Genomic DNA, 13,528 nt, shown 5'->3' with positions numbered 1-13,528 from the left:
CTGTTACGACTCTGTTCAGTGTCTTCTACATACCTGGCACAGGCACGCCATAAACATTCACTTCTTGAACAAAGTCTACCAATCCTACGATGTCGGCGACTTCTGTGGTAGCTACGTTCTCTCCTTTCCACCTGTGAGAAAAGGCAGGGTTAGCTGAGGCCACGCTTGCATTCTGGCCAGTTCCTTTCAGATCTCAGAGAGGTGGTTGGTCTTCCCATTCTGACTCCCAAACCCCTCTTCTCACTTGTAGCATTCTGTTGGAAGCAGAAAGGTGTAGACCTAGACAGTAAACATTTCATATAGACCTAGACAGTAAACATTCCATATAGACCTAGACAGTAAACATTCCATATAGACCTAGACAGTAAAAGGTGGGATCTCAATCTTGTTACAGAAACCATGTAAAATCTAGGTCTGGCTAAGAAAGCCACTATCAGAAATAAATCTCAACTTCTTTTGGCTTTGTTTAGGCCTCTCATGTTTCTTCTTTAATAGCTAATTTTATTCAGTGAGCGAACTTCTATTTAGCAGAATTTCATAGTTATATTTCAAATTTTCTCAACAATAAAGCTTTTCGTTAAAAAGAAAAAATTACACAGAGATTGTAATGTTAAGGCTTATCCAGGTGCAATTTTTCATTTAATTAAGAATTAGAGGATTTATGAAAATACCTTTTAGACGTGTGTGTGTCTGCGCGCGGGCGCATACGTGTTTGCACATGCACAGTCATGCATGCATTTGTGTATGCTTCATAATGTGTACATGGAGGCCAGAGGAAAACCTTGAGTATTTGTCCTCAGGCATTGTCTACTCTTAAAAAAACAAACAAACAAACAAACAAAAAAAACCCCAAAACAAAAATCTGTCACTAGCATGGAACTCAACAAGTTGATGAGGGTGACTTACAGACCAGCAGACCCAGGGGTCTGTTTCTGTCTCTTCAGGGTTAGATTACAAACATGTGCCATCAACCCCAGCTTTTTAAATGTGGGATCTGGGGACTGAACTTTGGGTATTTGTGCTTGCAAGGCAAAAACTGTATTGGCTATCTCCTCAGCTTCCTGAAGTAATCTCTTAACCAAGGTGGCATAAAATCCCTGGGACAGAGAATTTTAGGGACGGAGTAAGCACTGAAGATCCTGACACCCAGACTCTCAGGAACTGGGTGAAAGAATGATTAACTTGTGGATTTTTTCCCCCAAACAAAATCTGTTGCTTTTACAAAAGCAAATTAAAAAAAAAAGTTGTAATACAGGAGGCCAGGGCCATGGTGAGTCTGGGGGCGTGGTTCTCGTTTAACCTTGATCTGTCTACCGTAGCCGGCCAAGTTCCACGGTTTCTCCACTTAGTTGCTCAAGGGTAGTGAGCCATGCAGTGAGACACTGTAGCAGGCCCTGTCTGGGGCTTTCCTGTCTCAGGGAATTCACACAGGAAGGAGCCTCTGCCTCGAGCTGGAGGACTGAGCGAGATAAGGTTGGAAACTCAGGTCACCATTTACTAAAATGACTTCCAGACTTCCGTCTGCTAGCCTGGGGGTTTGTGGGAAACTATTTGAGTGGAGATGGAGGACAGAAGGGAGGCTCTGAACCTCTCACCTCCTCAACCAGATCAACTTCACAGTAATCTGCACTCATTTTAATCTAAAAGAAAAAAGCTGTCTGATTAGAAATATGTGAAAATTGCTGGCTATTCTAAGAGTGTTCACTAAACATGCAGGAGACAGAAGGGCAGGTGGTGGTGGGGGGCTAGAGATGGCTCAGTGGTTAAGAGCACTGACTGTTTTCCCAGAGGTCCTGAGTTCAATTCCCAGCAACCACGTGGTGGCTCACAACTATTTGTAATGGGATCCAATGTCCTCTTCTGGTGTGTTTGAAAACAGTAACAGTGTACTCATATACATTAAATAAATAAATCTTAAAAAAAAAAGAGCATCTGGGTGGACTTCAGGCTCCAGAAACAAGGAAGAGATGCCCTGCCTTTATTTTGATTTCTGTTGTAGAGAAAGATTTCGTATTCACTTCTTATTCTCTGGGAATATAGGAGACTAAATGTCACATAAGCAACAGGAAAAACTGAAGCATCTTGGGAAAATGGCATCTGATTCTGATTTAGAAATAGAGCAAAGTGTGCATGTATTTGTTTTGGGTTCAATAGTTCAGAGGAACCAACCGGAATGTATCTCCAACTCTGTCATGAAAATATACGAAATTTTCACGATCAATCATTAGGAGATCTCCACTGTTGAAGTAGATGTCTCCTTTCTTAAAAACATCTCTGAGTTTTTTCTTCTCTGTCTGGGTCTTTCCTCCAGCATAGCCAAAAAATGGTGTGAGCTCTGTGATTTTGCAAATCAAGAGTCCAACCTCACCTGAGACAGAAGAGAGCAAATTGTTATTTATTTATTTATTTATTTATTTATTTATTTTTGACGAGATAAGCAAATCTTATCATCATTTTATCTTAAAATTGATGGCCTATTGAGGGCTCACTGGCAATAACTGGCCATAGGTGGGTCACTCCTGATATCTTTATTTATGTATCCGGTGCTGCGGTTGAAATGTGAAGTGTCTCCCATAGGTTTGCGTGTTTGAACTTGTCCCCAGCTGCTGACACTTCTCTGGAAGGCTGTGGCCCCTTTCTGAAGCAGAGCCTCACAGTAGGGTTCCACTTTCATCTGTGCTCTGCTTCCTCACTGCAGTCTCCACCTTTATAGCCCTGTCACTGCAGTCTCCACCTTTATAGCCCTGTCACTGCAGTCTCCACCTTTATAGCCCTGTCACTGCAGTCTCCACCTTTATAGCCCTGTCACTGCAGTCTCCACCTTTATAGCCCTGTCACTGCAGTCTCCACCTTTATAGCCCTGTCACTGCAGTCTCCACCTTTATAGCCCTGTCACTGCAGTCTCCACCTTTATAGCCCTGTCACTGCAGTCTCCACCTTTATAGCCCTGTCACTGCAGTCTCTCTCCACCTTTATAGCCCTGTCACTGCAGTCTCCACCTTTATAGCCCTGTCACTGCAGTCTCCACCTTTATAGCCCTGTCACTGCAGTCTCCACCTTTATAGCCCTGTCACTGCAGTCTCCACCTTTATAGCCCTGTCACTGCAGTCTCCACCTTTATAGCCCTGTCACTGCAGTCTCCACCTTTATAGCCCTGTCACTGCAGTCTCCACCTTTATAGCCCTGTCACTGCAGTCTCTCTCCACCTTTATAGCCCTGTCACTGCAGTCTCCACCTTTATAGCCCTGTCACTGCAGTCTCCACCTTTATAGCCCTGTCACTGCAGTCTCCACCTTTATAGCCCTGTCACTGCAGTCTCCACCTTTATAGCCCTGTCACTGCAGTCTCCACCTTTATAGCCCTGTCACTGCAGTCTCCACCTTTATAGCCCTGTCACTGCAGTCTCCACCTTTATAGCCCTGTCACTGCAGTCTCTCTCCACCTTTATAGCCCTGTCACTGCAGTCTCCACCTTTATAGCCCTGTCACTGCAGTCTCCACCTTTATAGCCCTGTCACTGCAGTCTCCACCTTTATAGCCCTGTCCTTTCACCTGAAAAGGACTGTGTGTCTTTTCAACTGTGAGCGGGGACAAGGCCTCCTTCCCCTATGCTGCTTCCTGTCTGGTGTCTGACCATAGCAGTAAGAAAGCAAACAGATGCACATCATGTCTGTGTGCGTGTGTATCGCAGACACACATATCAAACCTTATTTGGCATGGTCACTTAGTTGTAATCATCTTATTGCTAATCTTTTACTCAATAACCACATATCTAGACAAACGTGTAGTGGGTAAAAGCAGAAACATAGCGTCCATCTCAAGCTTTGTAGCCGTAGCTGCCTAGACTTTTCCCACAAAGTACCTTACAAGCAAGGTGCTCAACTAATTTAAAAGTATAATTATATATTAAGGTAAGCGAGTGCCTTCTGTAATTTATACATTTTTGAGAATGCTTGAATAAATATTGTTTCCCTGCTATTTTTTTATTTTTTCCCCTGCTATTTTTAATAAAATTTACCATCTGGTAATATTCTATGTTAGTCCTTAAGTGCTGCTTAGTCAGGATAATTCCGTGCACAGTTAATTTTGCAGGGTCCATAGTACCTTTGGGGACTTTGATGCAGTATCCATTTGCGTCACGGACCGGCTCGTCCTTCTCCACGTCATACTTGATCAGCTCATACCTTACAACTTTCTACCGAAATTAAAAATATCAATTGAGCATATAAACTGAGTTTTGCAGTTTTTATATGTTTACTGTATCAGCAAAAGCACAGAAAGGACACACATCACACATGTCTTCAGTGCACAGCACGTGTGAGATTTTGCATCTGTAATTACCACCCAGATCCAGATATAAGACACTTTCAATTTACTGAGCAAGTTGCCTTCTGATCCCCTTCAGTGTGGCTAACCACCATTTTGACTTTTATTACCACCAATTAATCAAAAACCTAATAAGGAAGTGTGGACCTGTATGTCTTATTTTAGTCACTGTGTCTGTGGACATTAGCACATGTTGCTGCTCTTCTTGGTGTTGTTGGTGTGGATGGTGCTAGAGACAGAGCCCAGACCTTGCACAAGTCATACAAATGCTCCACCTTCGGGTTTATCTTTAGCCCCCCCCCCATTTTTTATTGACATTCAATTTTCCCTTGTATAAATATACTATACTTATTCTGTTAATGGATATTTTTAAATGAGTAATTGGATTATTTCTAATTTTGTCTATTATAAATAAAACTATCAGGAGCATTCTCTTTTGGTGGACCGATTACAAATAGATTTATAGTCTTGTTTACTCATATATTAATATGTTACCATCAGATGACTGGTCCCCTCATCCCAGGGGGACACACTATTCAATATATAGTTCAATATTCACACTATTCAATTTAAGAATCAAAGCAAAAATTACTTCAGGTTCATGACTATAAAGTTATTGAAAGGCTATCACAATTAGGTGTGGTGGTACATACATATGTATTTAGTGTATGTGTGTGTGTGTGTGTGAATAGGAGTGCTGGAATACGGGAAACTTAGTAAGAGTTTATCCTGAGATAGAACTTTTAAAAACTTTTGGTTGTGGCTTAGGTAAATGCTTGTCTATCATGTTCAAGACCTTGGGATCAATCCCTGTACTAAAAAACTAAAACAAACATTAAAGCACAAACAACTTAATTCTATCTTAACATACATTTTCATGGCATAAGAATGTATACCATCTTAATACTAAACATATTAGTTTTCCGTACTCAAGAAAATCAGCAAGTGTGACAGTATTCATATATAACTTCTAGGCATGTTTACTGTGCAAACTTCAAATTCAACCTCATTAAAACAAAGTGGCACTGGTGGCACACGCCTTTAGTCCTAGGACTTAGGAGGCAGAGGCAGGCGGATCTCTGAGTTTAAGGTCAGCCTAATCTAAAGAGTGAGTTCCAGGATGGCCAGGGATACACAGAGAAACCCTGTTTAGAAAAACAAAACAAACAAAACAAGAATCCAAGCCATTACCACCAAACACCAAGTGGCTTTTACAGACAAAAATGTACGCTGATTTAATTTATAGGAACATCCAAAATCTTGCAGTTTTCATTAATATTTCTTTCCACTTTAACTGCTGGGATACCTGCATACTTTTTAAAAATTCTTTTTCTCCCCTTTTCCTTTTTATTAGTTTTTGTTTTTGTTTTGTTGGTTTTTTCAAGACAGGGTTTCTGGGTGTAGCTCCGGCTGTCCTGGAACTCACTCTGTAGACCAGGCTGGCCTCGAACTCAGAAATCCGCCTGCCTCTGCCTCCCAAGTGCTGGGATTAAAGGCATGCTCCACCACCACCCAGCCCCCTTTCCTTTTTAAAGGAGTTTGTTTCCTGTAAAGAAGCTGACAAGGGCATAAGAACCAATGGATGAGAAAGAAAAGAGCTAGGTGTGCATATGTACATGTGTAAGGAGAAGTTTGGGCGACAACTAATTTCTGTAAAAATCCTCTCTGAGGTCAACGGTAGCAACGCTGCCAGCTTGCTTGTTGGTGGTCAGCCTTGGTCTCCACAGAGAGGCTAGTTAGCACTGGCCTGACACTGGCATCCCAGCCTATAGCAGCATGGGGCCACCGACATGTGCCCACCGGACACTTGCAAGGCAGCTGTTACTGTGAATGACAAACTGAATTCAAAAATTTACTTTATTGACATTTAAATATTTACACACAGCTAGAGGCTACCTTACTGGAGAGCAGAGGCTCTCCAGAGGGGGTCAGGGACTGAGTTGTACTGTGGGTTTGGTGCTGTTCTTGGACAGGGTTCTTGGACTTGGGAATGGCTTGTGTCCCATCAGAGTAAAAGACATGGAAGGCTTTATCCCAAGGTGGTTACACAACAGGGATTTTGGATAAATAACTCAGCGAGTCTTCCCTGTAGTAACTCTGAGCTCCTGCTAGGCCGTGGGCTCCATCTTTTCCTTTTGTCTCTGTTTCATGAAACTGAGGCCTAAGGAACATCAATAACTTTCCATGGTGACTTGGGCAGCAAGTGGTGCACTCAGATCTGCCCTTCAGAGTCACAGTGTTTAGCATATGGACTACTATTCTCATTACTTTATTGGTCAGTCCCTGGGGACTAAGGCTATCTCAGAGTTCTGCTGTGGCTGTTTTCCTAGTCAGAGACGAGGTAATGCTGACTGCACAGGCCGAGGAATGACCATTAACCACGGTTATCCTTGGAATGACTGACTGACTACCAAGAGAACAGACTTCAGGGTCCCCCAGGTCATAAAACAACTGAGAGAGGAAAGAGAAACAAGGCACACCTTTCTGGTAAACCTGTGAGGAGAACAGCATGTTGACCAGAATATCTCAGTTCTCTTGAAGGTCTGGGCTGCTGCTCTTAACCCTACATAGCTTTTAAAAAACATCAGGGCCTTATCTTAGAACAACCGAACCCAAAGGCAGGAGGCTGGGAACCTAAACCCATATGTATAAGGAATTCCCTGTGTGATTTTCATGCACACCTCAGTTAAAGGGGGATACTGCATTTCACAGTGTATAATCAGCTTATGACAAGGGTAACCTTCAAGTGTTTCTCCCACGCACAAGCATGAATGGACAAAAGCTTCACATGGATTCCAAATGCTAAAGTAAGGAGTTGCTGGCCACGAGATGAACCCAAGAAGGCCATCATCATATAGAGCGGGTGCGTTTCTCTTGCTGATTCTGATGGGGCACGGTTCTGATGCAGCATCAGGATACAGCTGTAAGGGAACCGATTCTGAAAGCTAGCTACACATTTGCTCATCTTTCAGGTCACTTAACTCTTTGTAGGTAGTTTGCTCTTCCAACAGCGCCGATTTTTCTTGGATAGTTCATAAACCCAATGTTGCCCTCAGTGGAGGCGTAGAACTCATAAACGTGAATATCCCCAAACCTCCTGATGAACTCTCTCCACACATCTCCTCGTAAGCCATTTCCCAGTGCTATTTTCACTTTGTGGTCCCGGTCATTTGGTTTCTATGGTAACAGAGAGGGGGTAGGCAACATTAACCCTTAGAGAGCTTGTATTTATGTATTCATTGTATTCAGATTCTATATGTTTACTTTATGGCAATAGTTGGCCTTATTTTATTTCATATTTGTGTCAGTTACAAATTTATCTCAGTGTATGGCTTGTCTATCACTCACAGACATAATCTTCTCCTGCAACACGACTGCCATCGACTGACAACACCACTACCATAGACTGACAGCTGGAATGTCGGTTTAATGATAAAACATGCATTTTCCACTTTGATTTGAGGCGAGATGAAACAAGCAGGTGAACCAGATAATGCCAACATTTAACTCGAATCCTGTGTGAAATGCTAACAGTGTTCTGACAGGGCCAGTAAGTGCCCACGCATCCAGAAGGTATGTGCTCATGGGAAATTGTCAGAAATGGACACAGTCTTCTACCAGTGGGACTTTGGGTGTTTCTGTTGGTAAAGCAAGCTTTTATGTGGCATCAAAGAAAACCGGGCACCCAACTGAGATGGGGGCAGAGATGGGGGCAGAGATGGGGGCAGAGATGGGGGCAGAGATGGGGGCAGAGATGGGGGCAGAGATGGGGGAATTTTCTGTAAACCACTGAAGAGCAACAGTTAGAGACAGAGAGGAGCCCAGACCACATCTACCAGCTGGTTCTAGGGTCACCAGGCCTGTTGCAGTTCAGCCAACGTAGCAAACCATCTGGAAAGGATAAGAAGGGAAAGAGAAGGAGTTAGCTGGCATCCAGCTGCTCAGGTGGCCTGAGAGAAAGAGGCTTTGCCAGAAATGAAAATCAGGAAGCAAAAGCTGTTCTGAGTATAAAAACCCAAAGGGGACCTAGTGACGTCAGAGGTCATGAGGGGGCCTAGTGATGTCAGAGGTCATGAGGGGACCTAGTGATGTCAGAGGTCATGAGGGGACCTCCCTGCATCCTTCATTTACCTGCACCCACTTGTTTAGATACCTACAGAGGTGACAGCTTATCTTCTCTAGGAGACCACAGCTTGGTGGAAAAGGCAGATAGATAAAAGTATAACTTATTATTTGTGAATTGTGCCTTTATTTGAACAGGAAATGACCTGGGACAGTGTAGATGTGCCAGATAACAAGACTTCTCCTCTCCTATCAAATGGTAATTAATTTGCTTAAGTCGGCATGGGCGGTGGCTGCGGTGCTGCTGGTGGCCCTGCTGCTGCTGCTCTTCCTCCTGACCCCTCTCCTCCCCTTCCCACCTTCTTTACTTTTCTTTGACACAGAGTCTCACTCTGCAGTCCAGACTGGTCTTCAACTTGTAGCAATCCACCTGCCTCAGCTTCCTCTAATATGTAAGCTACCTTGTCCAGGTCTTTCAATCTTTCATTAATTCCAGAGAAGGGACTTTGGTATATAGTGTATGCTACACACACACACACACACACACACACACACACACACACACACACACACAGAGAGAGAGAGAGAGAGAGAGAGAGAGAGAGAGAGAGAGAGAGAGAGAGAAAGAGAGAGAGATCCTCAAGGGGGGGAAGCCTGTGGCAACTAGAAGGAAACGTTGAATTGGTTCCATGGAGGACCTAGAAGTGGCAAGTATAGATGTGATTTTTAAGTAGCTTGATTGGCCAAATTAGGTGGTGAAGCTCACTGTGGCTTTCTAGCTAGAGAGATGGGCAGAGATTGTTCCCGAAGAAAATGGGTCCCTTGGGCAGTCTTTCTGTGGAGAATGTATAGAGAAGGGCCAGAGTCTCAAGTCACAGTGGTTTGAGGGGTTTTGCTCACCCTGTGTATATCCCGGGTGTTCTGGCTGTTTAGAAATAGAATCTCTTTATCAGCTCTACAGGTCTACAGGTTACTGTGTTCTCTTTCACCAAGTACCTGTCAGGCGGTAGACAAGTTTGTCTGTTTGCTATGGCAGCTCTGGCTTATGCTGGCTGCTATCCTGGAATGCTGATTACCAGTCACTCCCTGATATTACCACTAATTGTAGGGTTCCACTGCCCATAAAAATGTTATTCTCCTCAGAAAGGACTGCCAGATTTTCAGCCCGTTCCCTTCCTGCTCTCTTCCATGAGCACTCTGAGACTAAAACATTCCAATATTTAAAAAGTACTTCTTTTCACATAACAAGAACGGCCTGACCTTGGTGCTCACCCAGGCCTGTGTGCCACAGCGAGGAGCCTTTCTTCCTGTAAGTTCAAGACCTTGCTAGTCCCATGTCCAGCATGTGCTTCTCCCCCCACACATGTAGCTCATTTCCTTGTCTGAGAGCCTGTCCCTGTCTCTCTTTCATTAGACGTATCTTCCTTGAAGACCAAACATATCTCTAAATCCTCTGGGCCTGTGTTTACATACAGCATAATCTCTGTGTTTAAATCAGTAACACCCCCTCCCCTCACCAGGGAATGCTCAGCAGCCCATGGTTGGGGCACCCACACAAGGGCAGAGTTAAGGGTGCAGATGCTTAGGTGTGTGGGCAGCTGGCCAGCATCACAGGTGCAGCAAGGCACCTGTGGGTGGCAGGTAGCTGGGCTTACAATCACAATGCCATGGGCTCAGTTTTCACAGTACAGCCCAGGGATCCTATTACATTAGCAGAACAGATTAAGGTTCCTAGGCTGGAAATGTTCCCAATGCAAATGAGATCTGAGAACTTCTAAAAGTTTTTACTTTTGTCTTTTGTTTGCCAGTAGCTGAGGGTGGCGTGTGACTCATGTATGCTCTTCCTTCCCTTGGGGACGGGGTACATCTTTACCATACATACCACTTCCCTAAGGAGTGGATTTGTGGGTCATTTTCTCTACTTTGTCGTCTACACTGGGGCTGAGACGAGACACACAAACACACCTGGGGCTTAGGTTCCCACTGGGATTTAGTGACTAGTCAAAGGTAAGAGAGGTCAGGGTGTCCTGGGAAGAATGCAGAGAACCAGAAAATTAAAGTAATTAAAACATTTTCAACAAGGGCTTGTCTATATGTCAGCCTTTGGCATGTATTGTCTTACTGAAGTTTCTAAAACACACCAGGCAAGACAGATCATAAAGTATTTATCACATATTTCAAATGAAGAAAACAGAGCCTTGGAAAGCTTACAGTGAAGAGCCCAGGGTCACAAAGATAGCAAAAGAGTTGTTCCAAAAATCAAATATACATAATTTGGCTTTGGACATCACTCTTTTCAGAGGCACAGGGATAAGAAGTTTAAGGTCATCCCTGAACTTGCTGGTTTGAGGCCAGATACATGAGGCTCTGTCTAAAGAAAAGAAAGAGGAAGGAAGGAAGGAAGGAAAAAAAAGAAGAATAAAATAAAAGTGAGAGAGAAAAAGAGTATACAGCATAAAAATCAGCACTGAAATGAATAAGTTGAACGAAGAATACTGTATTCATTCCCTTTCTCTGACCCAACCCTTTGTCCTTAGCTTACAGCTTTGAGAAAGATATTCTAATTCTTAGAGTTTTTCTTATCTCTACCTTTCTAACTTAAATGTTTAGATTTTTATCTCTTGATTCATTAAACTTTACTCCCAAGTAGCTTAGATTTCAGGACTGTGCAACAAGACTCAGTTTGAAAATATTCTTATTGCAAAACAGATTGATAATACAGCTAGGTATAGAATTCTAGATGGGCAATAACTCTGGAGGCATCATAGCATTGACTCCTTGTTTTCAGGGCAGCTGTCAGAATTCAAGCATTCTTAGAGAATGAATGCCCCCCTAAATTTTATCCTGTTACCTGCCTCTTGGGTTTTACCTTCCTTGGATCTACCATGTTCGTTCCCTCTACTTTTCAGATTTCTATTCTATGCAGTTCAAGGTTGCAATATCTTTTAGCTGTAAAGTAATATTTAATTTATTTGATATGTGTGAGTGCTCTGCCTGCATGTAGTATATGCAACACATGTATTCCTGGTACCAGAGGAGGATAGAAAAGGGTGTCAGAACTCCTGGAACTTGAGTTATGGATAGTTGTGCGCCATCCTGTGGATGCTGGGTATCGAACTCAAATGATCTTAACTGCTGAATCATTGGTCTCTCTTAGTTCTTTAGATAATGCAGCTTGTGTTCTTTCCTCCCTTGGCATCCTCATTTCTGTGCAACTTTAAGAGGTAAAAGGTACAGCAGAAGAACATAAACATGCCACACAAACAAGCACATGTGTGCACCGGAAGAGCATAAACATGCCATACAAACAAGCACATGTGTGCACCAGAAGAGCATAAACATGCCACATAAACAAGCACATGTGTGCACCAGAAGAGCATAAACCTGCCACACAAACAAGCACATGTGTGCACCGGAAGAACATAAACATGCCACACAAACAAGCACATGTGTGCACCGGAAGAACATAAACATGCCACACAAACAAGCACATGTGTGCACCGGAAGAACATAAACATGCCACACAAACAAGCACATGTGTGCACCGGAAGAGCATAAACCTGCCACACAAGCACATGTGTGCACCAGAAGAGCATAAACATGCCACACAAACACATGTGTGCACCGGAAGAACATAAACACGCCACACAAACAAGCACATGTGTGCACCAGAAGAGCATAAACCTGCCACACAAGCACATGTGTGCACCAGAAGAGCATAAACATGCCACACAAACAAGCACATGTGCTCACCGGAAGAGCATAAACATGCCACACAAACAAGCACATGTGTGCACCGGAAGAGCATAAACCTGCCATACAAGCACATGTGTGCACCCGAAGAGCATAAACATGCCACACAAACAAGCACATGTGTGCACCGGAAGAACATAAACATGCCACACAAACAAGCACATGTGTGCACCAGAAGAGCATAAACATGCCACACAAACAAGCACATGTGTGCACCGGAAGAACATAAACATGCCACACAAACAAGCACATGTGTGCACCAGAAGAGCATAAACCTGCCACACAAGCACATGTGTGCACCGGAAGAACATAAACATGCCACACAAACAAGCACATGTGTGCACCAGAAGAGCATAAACCTGCCACACAAGCACATGTGTGCACCGGAAGAGCATAAACATGCCACACAAACAAGCACATGTGTGCACCGGAAGAGCATAAACCTGCCACACAAGCACATGTGTGTACCAGAAGAGCATAAACATGCCACACAAACAAGCACATGTGTGCACCGGAAGAACATAAACATGCCACACAAACAAGCACATGTGTGCACCAGAAGAGCATAAACCTGCCACACAAGCACATGTGTGCACCGGAAGAACATAAACATGCCACACAAACAAGCACATGTGTGCACCGGAAGAGCATAAACCTGCCACACAAGCACATGTGTGCACCAGAAGAGCATAAACATGCCACACAAACAAGCACATGTGTGCACCAGAAGAGCATAAACATGCCACACAAACAAGCACATGTGTGCACCGGAAGAGCATAAACTTGCCACACAAGCACATGTGTGCACCCGAAGAGCATAAACATGCCACACAAGCACATGTGTGCACCGGAAGAGCATAAACCTGCCACATAAGCACATGTGTGCACCGGAAGAACATAAACCTGCCACACAAACAAGCACATGTGTGCACCAGAAGAGCATAAACATGCCACACAAGCACATGTGTGCACCAGAAGAGCATAAACATGCCACACAAGCACATGTGTGCACCAGAAGAGCATAAACATGCCACACAAACACATGTGTGCACCAGAAGAGCATAAACATGCCACACAGCATGTTTATTTCCTCCAGACCAAAGTGGACTCCTTTTAAAACCAATAGAAGAACACACATTTCCCCCAGTGACATCTAATTGATAAGGGCGTGTTTTACAGCAGAGAAGAAAGGTCCAGGTGAAGGACCCATGCATATTTCTGGGTTCTAATAGATGGCTTTGTAGTCTGGAGGACCAGGTGAAACACTAATGTGGAAAATGCTCTTACGGAAACGTCCTGCTTTAGTAAGCCATAGATAATTATGACCTTTATACGGCTGTTAAATTAAAAAAAAATTACAGCAAGGATGCTACACCTGAACATTTTGG

General features: G+C 43.6%; 1 protein-coding gene across 1 annotated transcript in view; it reads right to left on the bottom strand.

Moving 5' to 3' along the window:
- Slc27a2 (solute carrier family 27 member 2) overlaps nt 1–13,528 on the bottom strand; it is a 36,884-nt gene that overhangs the window by 7,684 nt on the left and 15,672 nt on the right. The window contains exons 5-8 of the mRNA XM_052181475.1: nt 7,308–7,502; nt 4,104–4,194; nt 2,170–2,368; nt 34–131 (exon numbers count right to left, since the gene is read on the bottom strand). Of these exons, the coding sequence (XP_052037435.1) occupies nt 34–131; nt 2,170–2,368; nt 4,104–4,194; nt 7,308–7,502 (583 nt within the window). The remainder of the gene's footprint in view (nt 1–33; nt 132–2,169; nt 2,369–4,103; nt 4,195–7,307; nt 7,503–13,528) is intronic.

Source organism: Apodemus sylvaticus, chromosome 5 (genome assembly GCF_947179515.1).
Source record: "Apodemus sylvaticus chromosome 5, mApoSyl1.1, whole genome shotgun sequence".
In the NCBI taxonomy this organism is placed as follows: domain Eukaryota; kingdom Metazoa; phylum Chordata; class Mammalia; order Rodentia; family Muridae; genus Apodemus; species Apodemus sylvaticus.
The sequence above is the reverse complement of the archived record's forward strand: the minus strand, read 5'-3'. Positions and strand labels throughout refer to the sequence as shown.